Raw genomic sequence first — 27,940 nt, 5'->3', positions numbered from 1 at the left:
CAGCACCTCACTCTTGTTGGGACTACAATCCATATGCCAGCACACCTCCCACCTCTGCTCAACCTGATCTATATACAACCCCTACTTGACTTCTCAAAATCCAGCCCCTCACTCTTGTTGGGACTACATTCCATATGCCAGCACACCTCCCACCTCTGCTCCACCTGATCTACATCCAGCCCCTACTTGACTTCTCAAAATCCAGCACCTCACTCTTGTTGGGACGACATTCCATCTGCCAATACACCTCCCACCTCTGCTCCACCTGATCTATATCCAACCCCTACTTGACTTCTCAAAATCCAGCACCTCACTCTTGTTGGGACTGCATTCCATCAGCCAGCACACCTCCCACCTCTGCTCCACCTGATCTATATCCAATCCCTACTTGACTTCTCAAAATCCAGCATCTCACTCTTGTTGGGACTACATTCCATCTGCCAACACACCTCCCACCTCTGCTCCACCTGATCTATATCCAACCCCTACTTGGCTTCTCAAAATCCAGCACCTCAATCTTGTTGGGACTACATTCCATCTCCCAACACACCTCCCACCTCTGCTCCACCTGATCTATATTCAACCCCTACCTGGCTTCTCAAAATCCAGCCCCTCACTCTTGTTGGGACTATATTCCATCTGCCAGCACACCTCCCACCTCTGCTCCAACTGATCTATATCCAACCCCTACTTGACTTCTAAAAATCCAGCCCTTCACTTTGTTGGGACTACATTCCATCTACCAGCACACCTCCCACCTCTGCTCCACCTGATCTATATCCAACCCCCACTTGGCTTCTCAAAATCCAGCACCTCACTCTTGTTGGGACTATATTCCATCTGCCAGCACACCTCCTACCTCTGCTCCACCTGATCTATATCCAACCCCTACTTGACTTCTCAAAATCCAGCCCCTCACTCTTGTTGGGACAACATTCCATATGCCAGCACACCTCCCACCTCTTCTCCACCTGATCTATATCCAACCCCTACTTTGCTTCTCAAAATCCAGCACCTCACCCTTGTTGGGACTACATTCCATATGCCAGCACACCTCCCACCTCTGCTCCACCTGATCTATATACAACCCCTACTTGACTTCTCAAAATCCAGCCCCTCACTCTTGTTGGGACTACATTCCATATGCCAGCACACCTCCCACCTCTGCTCCACCTGATCTATATCCAATCCCTACTTGACTTCTCAAAATCCAGCATCTCACTCTTGTTGGGACTACATTCCATCTGCCAACACACCTCCCACCTCTGCTCCACCTGATCTATATCCAACCCCTACTTGGCTTCTCAAAATCCAGCACCTCAATCTTGTTGGGACTACATTCCATCTCCCAACACACCTCCCACCTCTGCTCCACCTGATCTATATTCAACCCCTACCTGGCTTCTCAAAATCCAGCCCCTCACTCTTGTTGGGACTATATTCCATCTGCCAGCACACCTCCCACCTCTGCTCCACCTGATTTATATCCAACCCCTATTTGACTTCTCAAAATCCAGCACCTCACTATTGTTGGGACTACATTCCATCTGCCAACACACCTCCCACCTCTGCTCCACCTGATTTATATCCAACCCCTATTTGACTTCTCAAAATCCAGCACCTCACTATTGTTGGGACTACATTCCATCTGCCAACACACCTCCCACCTCTGCTCCACCTGATCTATATCCAACCACTACTTGGCTTCTCAAAAACCAGCCCCTCACTCTTGTTGGGACTACATTCCATCTGCCAGCACACCACCCACCTCTACTCCACCTGATCTATATCCAACCCCTACTTGGCTTCTCAAAATCCAGCAACTCACTCTTCTTGGGACTACATTCCATCTGCCAGCACACCTCCCACCTCTGCTCCACCTGATCTATATCCAATCCCTACTTGACTTCTCAAAATCCAGCACCTCACTCTTGTTGGGACTACATTCCATCTGCCAACACACCTCCCACCTCTGCTCCACCTGATCTATATCCAATCCCTACTTGACTTCTCAAAATCCAGCCCCTCACTCTTGTTGGGACTACATTCCATCTGCCAACACACCTCCCACCTCTGCTCCACCTGATCTATATCCAACCCCTACTTCTCTTCTCAAAATCCAGCACCTCAATCTTGTTGGGACTACATTCCATCTGCCAGCACACCTCCCACCTCTGCTCCACCTGATCTATATCCAACACCTACTTGGCTTCTCAAAAACAAGCCCTTCACTCTTGTTGGGACAATATTCCATCTGCCAGCACACCTCCCACCTCTGCTCCACCTGATCTATATCCAACCCCTACTTGGCTTCTCAAAATCCAGCACCTCACTCTTGTTGGGACTATATTCCATCTGCCAGCACACCTCCTACCTCTGCTCCACCTGATCTATATCCAACCCCTACTTGACTTCTCAAAATCCAGCCCCTCACTCTTGTTGGAACTACATTCCATATGCCAGCACATCTCCCACCTCTGCTCCACCTGATCTATATCCAACCCCTACTTGACTTCTCAAAATCCAGCACCTCACTTTTGTTCGGACTACAATCCATATGCCAGCACACCTCCCACCTCTGCTTGACCTGATCTATATACAACCCCTACTTGACTTCTCAAAATCCAGCCCCTCACTCTTGTTGGGACTACATTCCATATGCCAGCACACCTCCCACCTCTGCTCCACCTGATCTACATCCAGCCCCTACTTGACTTCTCAAAATCCAGCACCTCACTCTTGTTGGGACTACATTCCATCTGCCAGCACACCACCCACCTCTACTCCACCTGATCTATATCCAACCCCTACTTGGCTTCTCAAAATCCAGCAACTCACTCTTCTTGGGACTACATTCCATCTGCCAGCACACCTCCCACCTCTGCTCCACCTGATCTATATCCAATCCCTACTTGACTTCTCAAAATCCATCACCTCACTCTTGTTGGGACTACATTCCATCTGCCAACACACCTCCCACCTCTGCTTGACCTGATCTATATACAACCCCTACTTGACTTCTCAAAATCCAGCCCCTCACTCTTGTTGGGACTACATTCCATATGCCAGCACACCTCCCACCTCTGCTCCACCTGATCTATATCCAACCCCTACTTGACTTCTCAAAATCCAGCCCTTCACTCTTCTTGGGACGACATTTCATCTGCCAATACACCTCCCACCTCTGCTCCACCTGATCTATATCCAACCCCTACTTGACTTCTCAAAATCCAGCACCTCACTTTTGTTGGGACTACATTCCATCTGCAAGCACACCTCCCACCTCTGCTCCACCTGATCTATATCCAACCCCTACTTGACTTCTCAAGATCCAGCACCTCACTCTTGTTGGGACTACATTCCATCTACCAGCACACCTCCCACCTCTGCTCCACCTGATCTATATCCAACCCCTACTTGACTTCTCAAAATCCAGCCCTTCACTTTGTTGGGACTACATTCCATCTGCCAGCACACCTCCCACCTCTGCTCCACCCGATCTATATCCAATCCCTACTTGACTTCTCAAAATCCAGCACCTCACTCTTGTTGGGACTACATTCCATCTGCCAACACACCTCCCACCTCTGCTCCACCTGATCTATATCCAATCCCTACTTGACTTCTCAAAATCCAGCCCCTCACTCTTGTTGGGACTACATTCCATCTGCCAACACACCTCCCACCTCTGCTCCACCTGATCTATATCCAACCCCTACTTGTCTTCTCAAAATCCAGCACCTCAATCTTGTTGGGACTACATTCCATCTGCCAGCACACCTCCCACCTCTGCTCCACCTGATCTATATCCAACCCCTACCTGGCTTCTCAAAATCCAGCGCCTCACTCTTGTTGGGACTATATTCCATCTGCCAGCACACCTCCCACCTCTGCTCCACCTGATCTATATCCAACACCTACTTGGCTTCTCAAAAACAAGCCCTTCACTCTTGTTGGGACAATATTCCATCTGCCAGCACACCTCCCAACTCTGCTCCACCTGATCTATATCCAACCCCTACTTGGCTTCTCAAAATCCAGCACCTCACTCTTGTTGGGACTACATTCCATATGCCAGCACATCTCCCACCTCTGCACCACCTGATCTATATCCAACCCCTACTTGACTTCTCAAAATCCAGCACCTCACTCTTGTTGGGACTACAATCCATATGCCAGCACACCTCCCACCTCTGCTCGACCTGATCTATATACAACCCCTACTTGACTTCTCAAAATCCAGCCCCTCACTCTTGTTGGGACTACATTCCATATGCCAGCACACCTCCCACCTCTGCTCCACCTGATCTACATCCAGCCCCTACTTGACTTCTCAAAATCCAGCACCTCACTCTTGTTGGGACGACATTCCATCTGCCAATACACATCCCACCTCTGCTCCACCTGATCTATATCCAACCCCTACTTGACTTCTCAAAATCCAGCACCTCACTCTTGTTGGGACTACATTCCATCTGCCAGCACACCTCCCACCTCTGCTCCACCTGATCTATATCCAACCCCTACTTGACTTCTAAAGATCCAGCACCTCACTCTTGTTGGGACTACATTCCATCTACCAGCACACCTCCCACCTCTGCTCCACCTGATCTATATCCAACCCCTATTTGACTTCTCAAAATCCAGCACCTCACTCTTGTTGGGACTACATTCCATCTGCCAACACACCTCCCACTTCTGCTCCACCTGATCTATATCCAACTCCTACTTGACTTCTTAAAATTTGGCAACTCACTCTTGTTGGGACTGCATTCCATCTGCCAGCACACCTCCCACCTCTGCTCCACCTGATCTATATCCAATCCCTACTTGACTTCTCAAAATCCAGCATCTCACTCTTGTTGGGACTACATTCCATCTGCCAACACACCTCCCACCTCTGCTCCACCTGATCTATATCCAACCCCTACTTGGCTTCTCAAAATCCAGCACCTCAATCTTGTTGGGACTACATTCCATCTCCCAACACACCTCCCACCTCTGCTCCACCTGATCTATATTCAACCCCTACCTGGCTTCTCAAAATCCAGCCCCTCACTCTTGTTGGGACTATATTCCATCTGCCAGCACACCTCCCACCTCTGCTCCACCTGATCTATATCCAACCCCTACTTGACTTCTCAAAATCCAGCCCTTCACTCTTCTTGGGACTACATTCCATCTACCAGCACACCTCCCACCTCTGCTCCACCTGATCTATATCCAACCCCTACTTGGCTTCTCAAAATCCAGCACCTCACTCTTGTTGGGACTATATTCCATCTGCCAGCACACCTCCTACCTCTGCTCCACCTGATCTATATCCAACCCCTACTTGACTTCTCAAAATCCAGCCCCTCACTCTTGTTGGGACTACATTCCATATGCCAGCACACCTCCCACCTCTGCTCCACCTGATCTATATCCAACACCTACTTTACTTCTCAAAATCCAGCACATCACTCATGTTGGGACTGCATTCCATCTGCCAGCACACCTCCCACCTCTGCTCCACCTGATCTATATCCAATCCCTACTTGACTTCTCAAAATCCAGCATCTCACTCTTGTTGGGACTACATTCCATCTGCCAACACACCTCCCACCTCTGCTCCACCTGATCTATATCCAACCCCTACTTGGCTTCTCAAAATCCAGCACCTCAATCTTGTTGGGACTACATTCCATCTCCCAACACACCTCCCACCTCTGCTCCACCTGATCTATATTCAACCCCTACCTGGCTTCTCAAAATCCAGCCCCTCACTCTTGTTGGGACTATATTCCATCTGCCAGCACACCTCCCACCTCTGCTCCACCTGATCTATATCCAACCCCTACTTGACTTCTCAAAATCCAGCCCTTCACTCTTGTTGGGAGTACATTCCATCTACCAGCACACCTCCCACCTCTGCTCCACCTGATCTATATCCAACCCCTATTTGGCTTCTCAAAATCCAGCCCCTCACTCTTGTTGGGACCACATTCCATATGCCAGCACACCTCCCACCTCTGCTCCACCTGATCTACATCCAGCCCCTACTTGACTTCTCAAAATCCAGCACCTCACTCTTGTTGGGACGACATTCCATCTGCCAAAACACCTCCCACCTCTGCTCCACCTGATCTATATCCAACCCCTACTTGACTTCTCAAAATCCAGCACCTCACTCTTGTTGGGACAATATTCCATCTGCCAGCACACCTCCCACCTCTGCTCCACCTGATCTATATCCAACCCCTACTTGACTTCTCAAGATCCAGCACCTCACTCTTGTTGGGACTACATTCCATCTACCAGCACACCTCCCACCTCTGCTCCACCTGATCTATATCCAACCCCTATTTGACTTCTCAAAATCCAGCACCTCACTCTTGTTGGGACTACATTCCATCTGCCAACACACCTCCCACTTCTGCTCCACCTGATCTATATCCAACCCCTACTTGACTTCTCAAAATTTGGCAACTCACTCTTGTTGGGACTGCATTCCATCTGCCAGCACACCTCCCACCTCTGCTCCACCTGATCTATATCCAATCCCTACTTGACTTCTCAAAATCCAGCATCTCACTCTTGTTGGGACTACATTCCATCTGCCAACACACCTCCCACCTCTGCTCCACCTGATCTATATCCAACCCCTACTTGGCTTCTCAAAATCCAGCACCTCAATCTTGTTGGGACTACATTCCATCTCCCAACACACCTCCCACCTCTGCTCCACCTGATCTATATTCAACCCCTACCTGGCTTCTCAAAATCAAGCCCCTCACTCTTGTTGGGACTATATTCAATCTGCCAGCACACCTCCCACCTCTGCTCCACCTGATCTATATCCAACCCCTACTTGACTTCTCAAAATCCAGCCCTTCACTCTTGTTGGGACAATATTCCATCTGCCAGCACACCTCCCAACTCTGCTCCACCTGATCTATATCCAACCCCTACTTGGCTTCTCAAAATCCAGCACCTCACTCTTGTTGGGACTACATTCCATATGCCAGCACATCTCCCACCTCTGCACCACCTGATCTATATCCAACCCCTACTTGACTTCTCAAAATCCAGCACCTCACTCTTGTTGGGACTACAATCCATATGCCAGCACACCTCCCACCTCTGCTCGACCTGATCTATATACAACCCCTACTTGACTTCTCAAAATCCAGCCCCTCACTCTTGTTGGGACTACATTCCATATGCCAGCACACCTCCCACCTCTGCTCCACCTGATCTACATCCAGCCCCTACTTGACTTCTCAAAATCCAGCACCTCACTCTAGTTGGGACGACATTCCATCTGCCAATACACATCCCACCTCTGCTCCACCTGATCTATATCCAACCCCTACTTGACTTCTCAAAATCCAGCACCTCACTCTTGTTGGGACTACATTCCATCTGCCAGCACACCTCCCACCTCTGCTCCACCTGATCTATATCCAACCCCTACTTGACTTCTAAAGATCCAGCACCTCACTCTTGTTGGGACTACATTCCATCTACCAGCACACCTCCCACCTCTGCTCCACCTGATCTATATCCAACCCCTATTTGACTTCTCAAAATCCAGCACCTCACTCTTGTTGGGACTACATTCCATCTGCCAACACACCTCCCACTTCTGCTCCACCTGATCTATATCCAACTCCTACTTGACTTCTTAAAATTTGGCAACTCACTCTTGTTGGGACTGCATTCCATCTGCCAGCACACCTCCCACCTCTGCTCCACCTGATCTATATCCAATCCCTACTTGACTTCTCAAAATCCAGCATCTCACTCTTGTTGGGACTACATTCCATCTGCCAACACACCTCCCACCTCTGCTCCACCTGATCTATATCCAACCCCTACTTGGCTTCTCAAAATCCAGCACCTCAATCTTGTTGGGACTACATTCCATCTCCCAACACACCTCCCACCTCTGCTCCACCTGATCTATATTCAACCCCTACCTGGCTTCTCAAAATCCAGCCCCTCACTCTTGTTGGGACTATATTCCATCTGCCAGCACACCTCCCACCTCTGCTCCACCTGATCTATATCCAACCCCTACTTGACTTCTCAAAATCCAGCCCTTCACTCTTCTTGGGACTACATTCCATCTACCAGCACACCTCCCACCTCTGCTCCACCTGATCTATATCCAACCCCTACTTGGCTTCTCAAAATCCAGCACCTCACTCTTGTTGGGACTATATTCCATCTGCCAGCACACCTCCTACCTCTGCTCCACCTGATCTATATCCAACCCCTACTTGACTTCTCAAAATCCAGCCCCTCACTCTTGTTGGGACTACATTCCATATGCCAGCACACCTCCCACCTCTGCTCCACCTGATCTATATCCAACACCTACTTTACTTCTCAAAATCCAGCACATCACTCATGTTGGGACTGCATTCCATCTGCCAGCACACCTCCCACCTCTGCTCCACCTGATCTATATCCAATCCCTACTTGACTTCTCAAAATCCAGCATCTCACTCTTGTTGGGACTACATTCCATCTGCCAACACACCTCCCACCTCTGCTCCACCTGATCTATATCCAACCCCTACTTGGCTTCTCAAAATCCAGCACCTCAATCTTGTTGGGACTACATTCCATCTCCCAACACACCTCCCACCTCTGCTCCACCTGATCTATATTCAACCCCTACCTGGCTTCTCAAAATCCAGCCCCTCACTCTTGTTGGGACTATATTCCATCTGCCAGCACACCTCCCACCTCTGCTCCACCTGATCTATATCCAACCCCTACTTGACTTCTCAAAATCCAGCCCTTCACTCTTGTTGGGAGTACATTCCATCTACCAGCACACCTCCCACCTCTGCTCCACCTGATCTATATCCAACCCCTATTTGGCTTCTCAAAATCCAGCCCCTCACTCTTGTTGGGACCACATTCCATATGCCAGCACACCTCCCACCTCTGCTCCACCTGATCTACATCCAGCCCCTACTTGACTTCTCAAAATCCAGCACCTCACTCTTGTTGGGACGACATTCCATCTGCCAAAACACCTCCCACCTCTGCTCCACCTGATCTATATCCAACCCCTACTTGACTTCTCAAAATCCAGCACCTCACTCTTGTTGGGACAATATTCCATCTGCCAGCACACCTCCCACCTCTGCTCCACCTGATCTATATCCAACCCCTACTTGACTTCTCAAGATCCAGCACCTCACTCTTGTTGGGACTACATTCCATCTACCAGCACACCTCCCACCTCTGCTCCACCTGATCTATATCCAACCCCTATTTGACTTCTCAAAATCCAGCACCTCACTCTTGTTGGGACTACATTCCATCTGCCAACACACCTCCCACTTCTGCTCCACCTGATCTATATCCAACCCCTACTTGACTTCTCAAAATTTGGCAACTCACTCTTGTTGGGACTGCATTCCATCTGCCAGCACACCTCCCACCTCTGCTCCACCTGATCTATATCCAATCCCTACTTGACTTCTCAAAATCCAGCATCTCACTCTTGTTGGGACTACATTCCATCTGCCAACACACCTCCCACCTCTGCTCCACCTGATCTATATCCAACCCCTACTTGGCTTCTCAAAATCCAGCACCTCAATCTTGTTGGGACTACATTCCATCTCCCAACACACCTCCCACCTCTGCTCCACCTGATCTATATTCAACCCCTACCTGGCTTCTCAAAATCAAGCCCCTCACTCTTGTTGGGACTATATTCAATCTGCCAGCACACCTCCCACCTCTGCTCCACCTGATCTATATCCAACCCCTACTTGACTTCTCAAAATCCAGCCCTTCACTCTTCTTGGGACTACATTCCATCTACCAGCACACCTCCTACCTCTGCTCCACCTGATCTATATCCAACCCCTACTTGACTTCTCAAAATCCAGCCCCTCACACTTGTTGGGACTACATTCCATATGCCAGCACACCTCCCACCTCTGCTCCACCTGATCTATATCCAACACCTACTTTACTTCTCAAAATCCAGCACATCACTCTTGTTGGGACTACATTCCATATGCCAGCACACCTCCCACCTCTGCTCCACCTGATCTATATACAACCCCTACTTGACTTCTCAAAATCCAGCCCCTCACTCTTGTTGGGACTACATTCCATATGCCAGCACACCTCCCACCTCTGCTCCACCTGATCTATATCCAACCCCTACTTGTCTTCTCAAAATCCAGCACCTCACTCTTGTTGGGACTACATTCCATCTGCCAGCACACCTCCCACCTCTGCTCCACCTGATCTATATCCAACCCCTATTTGACTTCTCAAAATCCAGCACCTCACTATTGTTGGGACTACATTCCATCTGCCAACACACCTCCCACCTCTGCTCCACCTGATCTATATCCAACCACTACTTGGCTTCTCAAAATCCAGCACCTCACTCTTGTTGGGACTACATTCCATCTGCCAGCACACCACCCACCTCTACTCCACCTGATCTATATCCAACCCCTACTTGGCTTCTCAAAATCCAGCAACTCACTCTTGTTGGGACTATATTCCATCTGCCAGCACACCTCCTACCTCTGCTCCACCTGATCTATATCCAATCCCTACTTGACTTCTCAAAATCCAGCCCCTCACTCTTGTTGGGACTACATTCCATCTTTCAACACACCTCCCACCTCTGCTCCACCTGATCTAAATCCAACCCAAACTTGGCTTCTCAAAATCCAGAACCTCAATCTTGTTGGGACTACATTCCATCTGCCAGCACACCTCCCACCTCTGCTCCACCTGATCTATATCCAACCCCTACCTGGCTTCTCAAAATCCAGCCCCTCACTCTTGTTGGGACTATATTCCATCAGCCAGCACACCTCCCACCTCTACACCACCTGATCTATATCCAACCACTACTTGGCTTCTCAAAATCCAGCCCCTCACTCTTGTTGGGACTACATTCCATCTGCCAGCACACCACCCACCTCTACTCCACCTGATCTATATCCAACCCCTACTTGACTTCTCAAAATCCAGCCCCTCACTCTTGTTGGGACTACATTCCATATGCCAGCACACCTCCCACCTCTGCTCCACCTGATCTATATCCAACCCTTACTTTACTTCTCAAAATCCAGCACCTCACTCTTGTTGGGACTACATTCCATATGCCAGCACACCTCCCACCTCTGCTCCACCTGATCTATATCCAACCCCTACTTGACTTCTCAAAATCCAGCACCTCACTCTTGTTGGGACTACATTCCATCTGCCAGCACACCTCCCACCTCTGCTCCACCTGATCTATATCCAACCCCTATTTGACTTCTCAAAATCCAGCACCTCAATCTTGTTGGGACTACATTCCATCTGCCAGCACACCTCCCACCTCTGCTCCACCTGATCTATATCCAACCCCTACTTGTCTTCTCAAAATCCAGCACCTCAATCTTGTTGGGACTACATTCCATCTGCCAGCACACCTCCCACCTCTACTCCACCTGATCTATATCCAACTCGTACCTGGCTTCTCAAAATCAAGCCCCTCACTCTTGTTGGGACTATATTCCATCTGCCAGCACACCTCCCACCTCTACTTCACCTGATCTATATCCAACCACTACTTGGCTTCTCAAAATCCAGCCCCTCACTCTTGTTGGGACTACATTCCATCTGCCAGCACACCACCCACCTCTACTCCACCTGATCTATATCCAACCCCTACTTGACTTCTCAAAATCCAGCACCTCACTCTTGTTGGGACTACATTCCATATGCCAGCACACCTCCCACCTCTGCTCCACCTGATCTATATCCAACCCTTACTTTACTTCTCAATATCCAGCACCTCACTCTTGTTGGGACTACATTCCATATGCCAGCACACCTCCCACCTCTGCTCCACCTGATCTATATCCAACCCCTACTTGACTTCTCAAAATCCAGCACCTCACTCTTGTTGGGACTACATTCCATCTGCCAGCACACCTCCCACCTCTGCTCCACCTGATCTATATCCAACCCCTATTTGACTTCTCAAAATCCAGCACCTCAATCTTGTTGGGACTACATTCCATCTGCCAGCACACCTCCCACCTCTGCTCCACCTGATCTATATCCAACCCCTACTTGTCTTCTCAAAATCCAGCACCTCAATCTTGTTGGGACTACATTCCATCTGCCAACACACCTCCCACCTCTGCTCCACCTGATCTATATCCAATCCCTACTTGACTTCTCAAAATCCAGCACCTCAATCTTGTTGGGACTACATTCCATCTGCCAACACACCTCCCACCTCTGCTCCACCTGATCTATATCCAACCCCTACTTGTCTTCTCAAAATCCAGCACCTCAATCTTGTTGGGACTACATTCCATCTGCCAGCACACCTCCCACCTCTACTCCACCTGATCTATATCCAACTCGTACCTGGCTTCTCAAAATCAAGCCCCTCACTCTTGTTGGGACTATATTCCATCTGCCAGTACACCTCCCACCTCTACTTCACCTGATCTATATCCAACCACTACTTGGCTTCTCAAAATCCAGCCCCTCACTCTTGTTGGGACTACATTCCATCTGCCAGCACACCACCCACCTCTACTCCACCTGATCTATATCCAACCCCTACTTGGCTTCTCAAAATCCAGCACTCTCTCTTGTTGGGACTACATTCCATCTGCCAGCACACCTCCCACCTCTGCTCCACCTGATCTGTATCCAATCCCTACTTGACGTCTCAAAATCCAGCACCTCACTCTTATTGGGAATACATTCCATCTGCCAACACACCTCCCACCTCTGCTCCACATGATCTATATCCAATCCCTACTTGACTTCTCAAAATCCAGCACCTCAATCTTGTTGGGACTACATTCCATCTGCCAACACACCTCCCACCTCTGCTCCACCTGATCTATATCCAACCCCTACTTGTCTTCTCAAAATCCAGCACCTCAATCTTGTTGGGACTACATTCCATCTGCCAGCACACCTCCCACCTCTGCTCCACCTGATCTATATCCAACCCCTACCTGGCTTCTCAAAATCCAGCCCCTCACTCTTGTTGGGACTATATTCCATCTGCCAGCACACCTCCCACCTCTACTCCACCTGATCTATATCCAACCACTACTTGGCTTCTCAAAATCCAGCCCCTCACTCTTGTTGGGACTACATTCCATCTGCCAGCACACCACCCACCTCTACTCCACCTGATCTATATCCAACCCCTACTTGGCTTCTCAAAATCCAGCACCTCACTCTTGTTGGGACTATATTCCATCTGCCAGCACACCTCCTACCTCTGCTCCACCTGATCTATATCCAACCCCTACTTGACTTCTCAAAATCCAGCCCCTCACTCTTGTTGGGACTACATTCCATATGCCAGCACACCTCCCACCTCTGCTCCACCTGATCTCTATCCAATCCCTACTTAACTTCTCAAAATCCAGCACCTCACTCTTATTGGGACTACATTCCATCTGCCAACACACCTCCCACATCTGCTCCACCTGATCTATATCCAACCCCTACTTGTCTTCTCAAAATCCAGCACCTCAATCTTGTTGGGACTACATTCCATCTGCCAGCACACCTCCCACCTCTACTCCACCTGATCTATATCCAACTCGTACCAGGCTTCTCAAAATCAAGCCCCTCACTCTTGTTGGGACTATATTCCATCTGCCAGCACACCTCCCACCTCTACTTCACCTGATCTATATCCAACCACTACTTGGCTTCTCAAAATCCAGCCCCTCACTCTTGTTGGGACTACATTCCATCTGCCAGCACACCACCCACCTCTACTCCACCTGATCTATATCCAACCCCTACTTGGCTTCTCAAAATCCAGCACTCTCTCTTGTTGGGACTACATTCCATCTGCCAGCACACCTCCCACCTCTGCTCCACCTGATCTGTATCCAATCCCTACTTGACTTCTCAAAATCCAGCACCTCACTCTTATTGGGACTACATTCCATCTGCCAACACACCTCCCACCTCTGCTCCACATGATCTATATCCAATCCCTACTTGACTTCTCAAAATCCAGCACCTCAATCTTGTTGGGACTACATTCCATCTGCCAACACACCTCCCACCTCTGCTCCACCTGATCTATATCCAACCCCTACTTGTCTTCTCAAAATCCAGCACCTCAATCTTGTTGGGACTACATTCCATCTGCCAGCACACCTCCCACCTCTGCTCCACCTGATCTATATCCAACCCCTACCTGGCTTCTCAAAATCCAGCCCCTCACTCTTGTTGGGACTATATTCCATCTGCCAGCACACCTCCCACCTCTACTCCACCTGATCTATATCCAACCACTACTTGGCTTCTCAAAATCCAGCCCCTCACTCTTGTTGGGACTACATTCCATCTGCCAGCACACCACCCACCTCTACTCCACCTGATCTATATCCAACCCCTACTTGGCTTCTCAAAATCCAGCACCTCACTCTTGTTGGGACTATATTCCATCTGCCAGCACACCTCCTACCTCCGCTCCACCTGATCTATATCCAACCCCTACTTGACTTCTCAAAATCCAGCCCCTCACTCTTGTTGGGACTACATTCCATATGCCAGCACACCTCCCACCTCTGCTCCACCTGATCTATATCCAACCCCTACTTGACTTCTCAAAATCCAGCCCCTCACTCTTGTTGGGACTACATTCCATATGCCAGCACACCTCCCACCTCTGCTCCACCTGATCTATATCCAACCCCTACTTTACTTCTCAAAATCCAGCACCTCACTCTTGTTGGGACTACATTCCATATGCCAGCACACCTTCCACCTCTGCTCCACCTGATCTATATCCAACCCCTACTTGACTTCTCAAAATCCAGCACCTCACTCTTGTTGGGACTACATTCCATCTGCCAGCACACCTCCCACCTCTGCTCCACCTGATCTATATCCAACCCCTACTTGTCTTCTCAAAATCCAGCACCTCAATCTTGTTGGGACTACATTCCATCTGCCAGCACACCTCCCACCTCTGCTCCACCTGATCTATATCCAACCCCTACCTGGCTTCTCAAAATCCAGCCCCTCACTCTTGTTGGGACTATATTCCATCTGCCAGCACACCTCCCACCTCTACTCCACCTGATCTATATCCAACCACTACTTGGCTTCTCAAAATCCAGCCCCTCACTCTTGTTGGGACTACATTCCATCTGCCAGCACACCACCCACCTCTACTCCACCTGATCTATATCCAACCCCTACTTGGCTTCTCAAAATCCAGCACCTCACTCTTGTTGGGACTATATTCCATCTGCCAGCACACCTCCTACCTCTGCTCCACCTGATCTATATCCAACCCCTACTTGACTTCTCAAAATCCAGCCCCTCACTCTTGTTGGGACTACATTCCATATGCCAGCACACCTCCCACCTCTGCTCCACCTGATCTGTATCCAATCCCTACTTGACTTCTCAAAATCCAGCACCTCACTCTTATTGGGACTACATTCCATCTGCCAACACACCTCCCACCTCTGCTCCACCTGATCTATATCCAACCCCTACTTGTCTTCTCAAAATCCAGCACCTCAATCTTGTTGGGACTACATTCCATCTGCCAGCACACCTCCCACCTCTACTCCACCTGATCTATATCCAACTCGTACCTGGCTTCTCAAAATCAAGCCCCTCACTCTTGTTGGGACTATATTCCATCTGCCAGCACACCTCCCACCTCTACTTCACCTGATCTATATCCAACCACTACTTGGCTTCTCAAAATCCAGCCCCTCACTCTTGTTGGGACTACATTCCATCTGCCAGCACACCACCCACCTCTACTCCACCTGATCTATATCCAACCCCTACTTGGCTTCTCAAAATCCAGCACTCTCTCTTGTTGGGACTACATTCCATCTGCCAGCACACCTCCCACCTCTGCTCCACCTGATCTGTATCCAATCCCTACTTGACTTCTCAAAATCCAGCACCTCACTCTTATTGGGACTACATTCCATCTGCCAACACACCTCCCACCTCTGCTCCACATGATCTATATCCAATCCCTACTTGACTTCTCAAAATCCAGCACCTCAATCTTGTTGGGACTACATTCCATCTGCCAACACACCTCCCACCTCTGCTCCACCTGATCTATATCCAACCCCTACTTTACTTCTCAAAATCCAGCACCTCACTCTTGTTGGGACTACATTCCATATGCCAGCACACCTCCCACCTCTGCTCCACCTGATCTATATCCAACCCCTACTTGACTTCTCAAAATCCAGCACCTCACTCTTGTTGGGACTACATTCCATCTGCCAGCACACCTCCCACCTCTGCTCCACCTGATCTATATCCAACCCCTATTTGACTTCTCAAAATCCAGCACCTCACTCTTGTTGGGACTACATTCCATCTGCCAACACACCTCCCACCTCTGCTCCACCTGATCTATATCCAATCCCTACTTGACTTCTCAAAATCCAGCACCTCACTCTTGTTGGGACTACATTCCATCTGCCAACACAAGTAGTGAGGCAAGACTTCCCCACACCAAGCCATGCCAACTTGCCTGATCCAGATAGACATAAATCTTTGATGAAGGGCTCAAGCCCAAAACATTGGTTCTGTACCTATATTTTTGCTATATAAAGTACACTGTTTGACCTGCTGAATCTCTATAGCATTGCTTTTAATGCCATCCGTTAAGATTTTCTCCAATCATTTCCCTACCACTAACACAGACACACCAGCCTGTAGTTAACTGATCTGTAAAATAAATGAGCACTTGCCATCCTCTAGTCATATGGCTAACAAAGATTCACAAATCCCCATCAGTTCCCCAGCTGTCTCATCCCTTACTTCTCATAGCACACTGGGATAAATCTCACCAGTCCTGAGATCTATCAACCCTGATTCCACAACATCTAACAGTTACTTTTCCTTCCCACTGACCTGCTCCAAGCTTTCCATGTACCCCTCCCTGAATTCACTACCTTCCATGTCCTCCTCCTTGGTTAACACCTGGTAAAGAGCACCTGGGGGTTAATGGAGAGGGGTGCCATCACAAAAACTGACCAATTTTAGAAGAACAAGTCCTTGCCTCAATGTTTAATGAAATTAAATGTTGTATAGAAGCACAGTTAGCATAGCTGTAATACTGTTACAGCAGGCAGCGTTCTGGTCCGGGGTTCAAATCCGGCCTTGTCTGTAAGGAGTTTGTATGTTCTCCCCAGTGGCTACATGAATTTCTCAGGTGTTCTAGTTTCCTCCCATCCTGTAAAACATACAGTGGGGGGGGGGAGATGTTGTAGGTCGATTGGTGTAATTGGGGCAGCACAGGCTTGTGGGCCGAAATGACCTGTTACTGTGCTGAACATCTAAATTTAAATCAATTTAATTCCTGACTATCTCACTGAGCAATAAGGTCACTAACATTTTCTTCAAACTTCTTGAGAAACACAAGTGTGTGCAGAGACAGGTCCAAATAAACACTTCAACAGGATGAAGGTCACAGGTTTCCCTTTAGTGTAAATCACACCCACACAAAACCTGGACTGTGATCAGCTCGCATTATCTAAAGCAATGACTGTCATCAAGTTCATATCTACCTTGTGAAGGCAACAAAAAATTGTTCCCTACAGCCCACTGCACACGGATCGCAGACAGAACCTTAACAGAACTCTATTCTTGGAGTACATCAGTTTATGTTTTATGGTAAACACACAATGCTGGGGAAACTCAGCAGGTCAAACGGTACCCTTTAAGTACACTATGGGATCTGCTGAGTTTCTCCGGTATTATGATTTTACTTCAACCACGGGGTCTGCAGACTTTTGTGTTTTACATTAGTTTATGGTGCCAAGCAGCAATTCAAGGTCATATGTTCCAATCCCACTGTGACCTGGGTTGAGATGGCATCTAATAAATTGTATTCTGACACCAGAAAGTTGCTGTATGTTTTTAACAACAGCCTGGTTTCCACATTTGGCTCACATTTGGTCCCACTCCCACTCCCAAGTTGTAATGATCCCAGTCAACCTCCTCATTGGGTCATTCTTCCTGTGAAAGGTAAAATATTCAGCTTACTGACCTCCAACTTTCCCCAAACCAGTCCCCCCTCTCACCCCCCCCGCACTTCAGCTACACTTACATCTCCTATTCCTATACTCATGAGACAATGAAACCTGTAGGAATCCTGTGATTATTATCTTTGTCCTCTTTTTGGTTCCTCCACATCTATCTCCCAAGTCTCCCTTTTCTGTTGATGTGTTAATGATACAGATCCCAGATTCTGACTGTTCACCCCTCCCTTCAGGAGGTTCTGCACCTCAGTGGCTCTGACATCAACCGGCCATCCAGGAAATCTCAACCATCACTGTGCAACTATCTGCCTGCCCTCCTTGACATCAAAGGTAAGTGGAAATGATCGAGAACAAATTATACCACTTTCGAGAGAGTTGATGTCTTGGAGATGTTTGAACAGCTGTCACATTGATGATTATCTTTGTTTCAACGAGGTCACTGTTAGAAATACAGTAAAACCCAGGAATTCAAGCAACAAGCAAAAAATTCAAGGAAAATAAATAAGAATAAAATAATAGGTAAAAATACATAAGTTTAACATTGTAAATGTCCTCTGAAGTAACACATAGACCTTTGGTGAAGGTGGGAACAAATATTCAGCCAGCAGAGGGAGACCTTGGTCGGGCTTTGCTCGTAGCAGCTGTTTAAATAAAGTTGTGTGTGTACTGACAATAACCACACCAGCAGTCCGAGTATAAGACAGCTTTAATAAACTAATCTGTACACTAAGAGGTCTTGTCTCTCTGCAAGACGAACCTGGAAGGCTAGACTGTAGCTCTGGACTACTTTATATACAAGGTCATCGGGATGACCCCTGGTGACCTAGTGGTGTAATTACATATCACCTCAGTGTGAATCAGCGATGGCGTCGCCCAGGATGAAGAGCTCTGGTTGATGCCACTCACCATTGGGGTGACTCTGTTAAAGTGTTGCCTTATCCCTACTTAGGTGCCTCCTGGTCAGAGGCTTTATCTGTAAACTTGGGGGAAGGGGGGTTAATTATCCATAATATTATTGTTCACCAAGGAGGGGGAGAAACCTGTAGATTAGATTCAGCGACGGTGAAATGTTTTCAAGAATGTGACTGAAAATAAAGTAAGGTTTATATATTCATGCAAGTGAAGTTTGTTCAGTGTAAGTACAGCATTTTTGTCTTTTAAACTGTTTACTCTTAATGTATTAGTTATACATTGTAAGAGTAAGTCTCGAGGAACTGGAAAATACACTTATTTGGCATCTACCAATCCCTATAGGTGCCAGATATCAAGGGTTTCTCTATAGCTCCAATACAGAAAAGCTAGAGCTCACTGGAGCCATGAATTATTTGTTTCTTGTCCTATCCCAAGGTTTCTTCTGGCTTGGCTGCATTTCTCTTGTGAATTTACTGACCCGTTCTATCGCTTCCTTTTCTTGGGGTGTAACCTGGATGTAGTTTTCTGGTGATGTATCCTCTCCAACTGCTCCCGTTTCCCCTTCGATCTCACCAATGTCTTCCATGGGTTCATTTAACATCTGGATGAATTGCTCCCGATGTTGGCTGATTTGCTGTAACAACATTATGACTGAGCATTATAGTTGCACATGAAGCATCCTGTTCTATCAAAACACCTTCAAACACTTCACACACCGTTAACTCATCTTAAAGTTCAGGTTGTCTGCTACCGTCAGGACGAAACAGCTGCTCAGCAACTAGTGCTAAAAACGTTTGCAGGAGATGGTGGAGCAGGCTCAATGAGAAGATTCCCTACATGTCTTATTCTCCACAAATTAAAGATTCCAAATATAATAGCTTTCAAAATAATAATGAAAATGAGTTTACTGTCATCGTACAATGTAAAATAACTAAAATCTGAACTGTTTGGGGGGCTGGGATGGTCCTTGGATTTTCCAGATTCTCATGCAGTAATTTTAACATTGAAATATAAGGAGGAATAAAGAAGAGATGAACAAGTAAATGTTGGTAGTTTATTCATTAACCAATAGAACACGCTTCATTTATCAAAACGAGTGGTTTTAAAGAAAGATAAAGTCAACACGTGACAAAAATGTAAACATAAATTTTTTTAACTTCTGAAAAAAAAAGAACATATTTAAAAATGTTGTAAAAGAAAAATACAAATGAGTTTCTTTGAAATAGGATGACCTGTATTAAGCGTGGTTGCTTGCTGCACGTCTCACACGTCTCCAGAATGGAGGACCATCGCCTTCCCAAGATCGTATTATATGGCGAGCTCTCCACTGGCCACCGTGACAGAGGTGCACCAAAGAAAAGGTACAAGGACTGCCTAAAGAAATCTCTTGGTGCCTGCCACATTGACCACCGCCAGTGGGCTGATAACGCCTCAAACCGTGCATCTTGGCGCCTCACAGTTTGGCGGGCAGCAACCTCCTTTGAAGAAGACCGCAGAGCCCACCTCACTGACAAAAGGCAAAGGAGGAAAAACCCAACACCCAACCCCAACCAACCAATTTTCCCTTGCAACCGCTGCAATCGTGTCTGCCTGTCCCGCATCGGACTTGTCAGCCACAAACGAGCCTGCAGCTGACGTGGACTTTTTACCCCCTCCATAAATCTTCGTCCGCGAAGCCAAGCCAAAGAAGATATATATATATGGTGCTTACGCATGCACGCACACACGCAGAAGCCTGCAACATTTAAAAGGTTTGAGTGTCCGGATTCTCGGGTGGCCTGGATTTCTGGCATCTGGATTTTTGGACTTATACTGTACATATTCCTGAAATTCTTACAGATACTTATAAAGACAAGCTATAATAGTAAACTAATCGAATTAAAAGAGACAATAAATACACACAATAGAAATATTCAAAGTAATCCGAGCACAAAAAAGGTGATTGACAATAGTATAGACTATCGTTTCAAAGTGTTCACAACATCTCCACTTTTTTCTTAATTTTCTATGCATTCTTTAATCTTTAATCCATAGTCTGTAAATGTTTAAATACTAATTTGGCTCTTACTAATTTGCTGGTTATGAGAATACTTCAATATGATTGGCTGCTCTGCTTGACGGTACAACTGTTGCTGGACACCAAAGATCCTAACAGATGCCTGACAGTCTGCAATCTCGGAGAAGGCGCCATAGGGATCTCCGGATCTGAGCGAGCAGCTTTTGTCGAGATCAGTGGCAAGCGAGTGCCTCCTGGCTACTGAAAGCACCTTGACCAATGTTTATTGTATCAACCAAGACAGTGACCACAATCATAAGGTACAACACCTCTAGCAATGCCATTCCTCTACCATTGTTTAGCCAGAATAAAAACCTTCCTCCCTAGGCTGGTCACATTGTTAACACAGCCATCAAACTTAACACAATGTACAAATTGATCACTGTGTGTAGAATTTTCTCACTTCAATTCTTTCACTGGTCACACATCTGTTACATTGTCACCTGAAATAGACTCTATATTTTCTGTTTAATTAAACAGCTCTGTTCTGGGAAATGGATTGTTCATTTGATTGCTGCGGGTTCAACGATCTCATCAAACAGTTCCAAGTGGGAATAATGGAATCTGGTTTGGATTCAATTCAGTCTGAAATGGTGTAAATTCTCTTGCTGGAGAATCTCAGCAGGTCAAACAGCGTACTTTATATAACAAAGATAAAAATATAGAACCAATGTTTCATGTGCTTAGCCCACTGCTCTACTCATTATACACCCATGACTGTGTGGTCAGGCACAATTCTAATGCTATCTACAAATTTGTCAATGGCACCATGGTCATCGGCAGAATCACAAATGGCAATGAGGAGGTGTACAGGAGGGAGATAGATCAGCTCGTTGAGAGGTATCACACCAACAACCTTGCACTCGACGTTAGCAAATCCAAGGAGGTAATTGTGGACTTCTGGAGGCAATCAGGAGAACACAAACCAGTACTCATTGAGGTGTCAGCAGTGGAGAGGGTCATGAACTTCAGATTCCTGGGTGTCAACATCTCTGAGGATCTGTCCTGGAGCCTCCATGTTGAAACAATCACAAAGAAGGTTCGCCAGCGGCTGGACTTTGTGAGGTGTTTGAGGAGAACTGGTATGTCAGGGAAGACTCGTGAAAATTTCAACAGGTAGACCGTGGAGAGCATCCTGGCTGGTTGCATCACTGCCTGGCACAGAGGTTCCAACACTCAGGACAAGAGAAAAATCCAGAGGGTTGTTAACTCGGCCTATGACATCATGGACACGAGCCTTCACTCCATCGAGGACATCTATATGAGGCGCTGTCTTAAGAAAGCAGCCTCTATCCTCAAAAGACCCCCACCCTCCAGGCCATGCCCTCTTCACTCTACTACCATTGGTCCCTGAAGACGAGCACTCAGTGGCACAAGGACAGCTTCTTCCCCTCCACCATCAGATTCCTGAATAATCAAAGAACCAGAAACTGCTTCACTTTGACATTTTCCTGCACTATTTTTATTTATTTTGTCAGGTGTTTTATATAAATGTTTGCACTGTGATGCTGCCACAAAACAACAATTTCATGACACGTTCATGACGATAAACTTTGATTATGATAAAGTACACTGTTTGACCTGCTGAGTTTCACCAGCATTGTGTTTTTATTTCAACCATGATGTCTGCAGACTTTCATGTTTTACTCCTTAATAATCTTGTAATTTTGGCTATGGAGTTAACACAATGATTGTGTTTTGTTTCTAAGGTTAATCTATTGAAAAAAATGCCACAAAGCTAGATGTTTCGACCATACCTGCAGTAGTTGGGGGTTTTCTCTCCCCAGTTGCTGAAGAAGAGTTGGTAACATTGACGAGTTCTGTTGAAGTACCTGTCTCATGTTCTGAAACTGAGGTAGATCACGAAGGAAGTCCAGAGGGCTTTCACCTGAGGGGAAAAATGGTCAGGTGACAGGACTGAGGCAGATAACAAGAGAGCCACATTACAGCGCATACAAAGAATGTACCAGAATGCTAATCTATATCTCTCCGTAGGCTCAGTGTTCTCTGGGCAATTTACTTTTGCAGTTAATTTAGCAAACAATTACAGCAAACTTAAATATACCAATGGGCCTCTGCATTAAAAACAGTGGTTTAAATGAAACCAGTAACTGCTGCTAAACATGCACAGCCATTTTCAGGATATGTAACTACAGGCACTTTCAGGTGGCCAATTGACCCACTTGTAAAGCTGCATATTTAGGCAAAATGCATCTGTGGGAAGTGCAGGAGGCGGCTGCAAGGCAAACATAGAAACATAGAAACATAGAAGATAGGAGCAGGAGTAGGTCATTCGACCCTTCGAGCCTGCTCCGCCATTCAACGAGATCATGGCTGATCTTAAAGTTCAGAACCCCATCCCCGCCTTCTCTCCGTAACCTTTAATGCCCTTATACTGAAGAAATATATCTAATTCCCTCTTAAATATATTTAATGAACCTGCCTCTATTGCCCTCTGTGGCAATGAATTTCACAGATTCACCACCCTCTGGGTAAAGAAATTCCTCCTCATCTCAGTCCTAAATGGTTTGCCTATTATCCTCAAACCATGGCCCCGGGTTCTGGATTTTCCCATCCTTGGAAACATCCCATCTGCATCCATTCTGTCCAGTCCTGCCAGAATTTTATAGGTCTCAATCTTCTAAACTCCAGCGAGTACAATGCCAATTTGCGCAATCTTTCCTCATCAGTCATTCCTGCCATTCCAGGTATCAGCCTGGTGAATCGCCTCTGCACTCCCTCCATTGCAAAACATCCTTCCTTAGATAAGGTGACCAAAACTGCACACAATACTCCAGGTGGGGTCTCACCAAGGCCCTGTACAGCTGCAGTAAGGTATCCTTGTTCCTATACTCAAACCCTCTTGATATGAGGGCCAACATACCATTTGCCTTTTTAACCGCCTGCTGTACCTGCATGCTCGCCTTCAGAGACTGGTGTACAAGTACCCCTAGGTCTCTCTGCACTTCCCCATCTCTTAATCTATTGCCATTCAAATAGTAATCTGCCCTCCGGTTTGTATTACCAAAGTGGATAACCTCACATTTATCCACATTGTAGTGCATTTGCCATGTATCTGCCCAGTCCCTCAATTTATCCAAATCACACTGGAGCTTCCTGACCCCTTCTTCCGTGCACACAACTCCTCCTAGCTTAGTGTCATCTGCAAATTTGGAGATATTACATCCAATCCCCTCATCCAGATCATTAATGTAAATTGTGAACAGCTGGGGTCCCAGTACAGATCCCTGTGGCACCAGACTGGTCACCGCCTGCCACTCAGAAAATGAGCCATTTATCCCAACTCTCTGTCTTCTACCTGCCAGCCAGTTCTCAATCCACATTAATACTTTGCCCCCAATCCCATGAGCCTTGACTTTGGAAGCCAGTCGTTTATGCGGGACCCTCCTCTGAGAGGGATAATTCCCTCAGCACAGTGGTCTCCCAAGCCATCTGAATACAGCTGCCTAAAAGCGACTACATTCGGATGACAATCAGCTGGCCAACGCCTGACAGCTCCTCTCCCAGTCCCCAAACTGTTGGGCGGTCGGTACGGGCTGTCCCCACACTGTCGGGACTAATTTCGGGAATGGGGAGAAAGGGGCTGGAGTGGTCGGCGGGGGAGAAGGGGGCTGGCCGAAACAATGCCATTACCCAACACGAGCGCCCCCTTCTCCCCTGCCGGCCGCTCCATCCTCCTTCTCCCCCATGAGTACTCCAGCCCCCGTACTCACCCGCCAACCACTCTATTCCCCCATACTCACCTGCTGGTGCTTCAGCCTCCTTCTCCCCCACCGGTGCTCCAGCCTCCTCACCTGCCGGCCGCTCCAGCCTCCTTCTCCCCTGCTTGTGCTCCAGCCTCTTCCCCCTCCGGCCGCTCCAGCCCCTGTACTCACCTGCCAGTGCTCCAGCCCCCGTACTCATCCGCCGGTGCTCCAGCCTCCTTCTCCCCCACCAGCTGCTCCAGACCCGAACTCACCCGCTGGTACTCCAGCCTCCTCCCCCGCCGCTGCTCCAGCCTCCTTCCCCGCCAGCGGCTCCAGCCCCGTGAATGGGGAGAGAGCGGGACAGCGGGATCAGTGTGGGGACATCCCGCGCAGTACATCCCCACGCTGATAGCCTGCACTAGCTGTCCCAGCTGACAGTCACCCATCCTGAATTGACAGCCCAAGGGGCAGTAGCCGGAATGTGCTCAGATGCGCATCCTGGCACAGCTGTCCTTTCAGGTTGCCAGCGTTGCGCTTTCAGCGTTGCCACCTGAACTGCAATTTAAAGGGCTGCCTCTGTTTCTTCTGGTGCTTTCTGAGCAGAGAATCCACCTGAAAAAGCCTTAAGATACAGAAGGAGGAGCTTTATAAAATTGTTTAAAAAAAGCCTTGCCTAGTGTTTCTGGGTTAGATTCTTGACCAGATTCAAGACTATCTTGAAGTGGTGTGCTCTCTTCCACCAGACTCGTCGGACTGTCAGGCATACCCTGGATACAAAAAGAGTTTCGACGTGGCTTTGTTAGCAAAAGAAAATAACTAATTTTTCAATAGTAAAAAGATGCAGTTCCCATTATTTACTCTTCCTCCACATGCCACCGCTGTGAGGTTCTCACAGAATGCAGTAAATATAAAAATGGGTCAGAGTTGTCTAGCAGAGAAGCAGGCCATTCAGACCATGAGTCTATTCTGGATTAGCACCCATTCACATTAATCCCATTTTATTCCCCTTGAATTGTCATCAACTCCACCCACCCGTCAACCAGTCAGAATCACAGTTTATTGCGGCAGAATTACAACTGCAAAATTGTTGTAAATTACATTTAAATAAATAAATAAGTTGGCACAAAAAGAAGAGAAAGTGAGGTCATGTCTGTAGTTCATTGTCCATTCAGAAATCTGAAGGTGGAGGGGAAGAAGCTATTTTTATGCCGCTGGGCGTTCGTCTTCAGGCTCCTGTACCTCCTTCCCGATAGCAGCAGTGTGAAGAGGGCATGGCCTGGGTGGTAAGGGTCATCTACACACGGGGAAATTTGCAGTGGCCTATTAACCTACAAGTCTATAGAATGTGGCAGGAAGCCCAAATGGTCATGGGAAGAATGTGAAAACTCCATACAGACAGTGCCAGAGACCTGGATTAAACTGGGTTACCCAAGCTGTGAGGCAACAGCTCTACCAGATGTCCCACTGTGTCACCCACACCCCCCTTGCATGCACAACTCTCCCACTCCTTCACCTTCACAAAAACATTTGACCAAGACATGATTCACACCTACATAAAAAAAACATCAGCTGATGGTCTTCTACATTTCTTAGTCAGGAGATTGGTTTCAGGAGTCAAGAGGTCATGTTGCAACTATACAAATCTCTGGTGAGACCATACTTAGTCTGTGTTTGTGTTTGGTTGAATACAGGATTAATGGTCAGATATTTAACTGTGTGGAGGAACAGAGGGACCTTGGGGTCCAAATCCATACACCTCTCAAGGGTGCCATAGTTAAGGCCTATGGAATGGTGGGCTTCATTAATAGTGGGAATTGAGTTCAAGAGTCAAGAAGTCATGTTGCAATTCTACAAATCTCTGGTGAGACAACATTTACCAAGATTTACCAGGATGCTGCATGGATTGTAAAATAAGTTTTATGAAGCAAGGTTAGCAGAGCTGGGTCTTTTCTCTTTTGGAGTGAAGAAGGATGAGAGAAGACAATAGAGGTCTACACGATTATGAGAGGCATCGATAAGGTGGACAGTCAGCATCTTTTTTTCTCAGGGCAGGAGTAGCAAACACCAGAGGACATTTGTACAAAGTGAAGGGAGGTTTGTTTAGGGGAGACGTCAGGTGTGTTTTTCACACAGAGAGTAGTGGCTGCCTGGAATGCATTGCCAGGGGTGGAACTAGAACAATAGGGGCATTTAGGAGATTCTTAGGCACACGGATGGAAGAAAAATAGAGGGTTATGAGATTGTGGGCCGAGATTGTGTGTTCTATGCTTCTTCTGTTTTCTTCCTTGGCTTCTTGGTCATGTGGACTAATTTGTACTATCTACCAAATGTTGTGTAATGACTTTCCTAGGCCACTCAGGTTTCAGAAGGCAGGGGAACAAAAGAACTGGCAATGATGGAATCTTGAATGAACAGAGACAAGCTGGAGGGACTGAGTGGGTCAGGCAGTATCCACAGAGAGAAATGGTCCAACAATGTTTCAAACAAAGACCCTTTATTGAGATTGATGAAGGGTCCCAGTAAGCACCTCTGACCAGGTTTCAGACTAGACTACTTGCCTAGGCATCTCTTATGCTCACAATCTCGATCACCAAGGACAAGATCAGCAGTTGTATCAACATCCCTCTAGGATCCCATTGCACATCACTACTACCTTCTCAAGAGCACAAGAGTAAGCAATGAATGCTGGCCTTGTTAGAAATGCCCAGATCCTGAAAAATGAGCAAAAGAAAATATACCATCTGCAAGATGGTAGTTTAAGTTGAATATTTTCCGAAAGGAAAAGGAATTACATTTAAGTAGCACCCTCACAACCTCAGAAGATTCCAAAGCACCATCACTAAAACATTACTGAAGTTCGCCACAGCTGCAAGACAGAAAATGCGCAGCCAATTTGTCCAAAGGAAGATCTTGTCAACAGCAATCAGATTTGATTATGTTAGTTGATCGAGGTGTTAGTTAAGCAATATGCATAGATCACAACACGAGATCTTTATTTTTATAACAATGGTTTTTAATGCCCAACTTACAGAACAGGTGAGGTTTAACATCACATTCAAAGAATATCAAGGGACAAGTCTCCAACACACGTGAAAATGCTTCCTCATGCTCTATCTATCATACCAAAACATTGTTTTATCAGAAACAAATCAGATAACTTGCATTGATGAAGGAGATGATCGTGGACTTCAGGAGGACCAGGAATG

At 47.2% G+C, this 27,940-nt stretch overlaps 1 protein-coding gene across 3 annotated transcripts in view; it reads right to left on the bottom strand.

The window, feature by feature from the left end:
* LOC138758362 (UV excision repair protein RAD23 homolog A-like) overlaps window positions 1-27,940 on the bottom strand; it is a 44,518-nt gene that overhangs the window by 6,501 nt on the left and 10,077 nt on the right. For 2 of the 3 annotated variants that reach the window (XM_069927175.1, XM_069927177.1), the window contains exons 6-8: window positions 25,408-25,501; window positions 22,785-22,915; window positions 19,450-19,605 (exon numbers count right to left, since the gene is read on the bottom strand). In XM_069927175.1, the coding sequence (XP_069783276.1) occupies window positions 19,450-19,605; window positions 22,785-22,915; window positions 25,408-25,501 (381 nt within the window). The remainder of the gene's footprint in view (window positions 1-19,449; window positions 19,606-22,784; window positions 22,916-25,407; window positions 25,502-27,940) is intronic. The other variant, XM_069927176.1, reaches the window with a different exon arrangement.

This window comes from Narcine bancroftii, chromosome 3, assembly GCF_036971445.1.
Source record: "Narcine bancroftii isolate sNarBan1 chromosome 3, sNarBan1.hap1, whole genome shotgun sequence".
Taxonomy (NCBI): domain Eukaryota; kingdom Metazoa; phylum Chordata; class Chondrichthyes; order Torpediniformes; family Narcinidae; genus Narcine; species Narcine bancroftii.
This window is presented reverse-complemented; position numbering and strand designations above follow the sequence as displayed.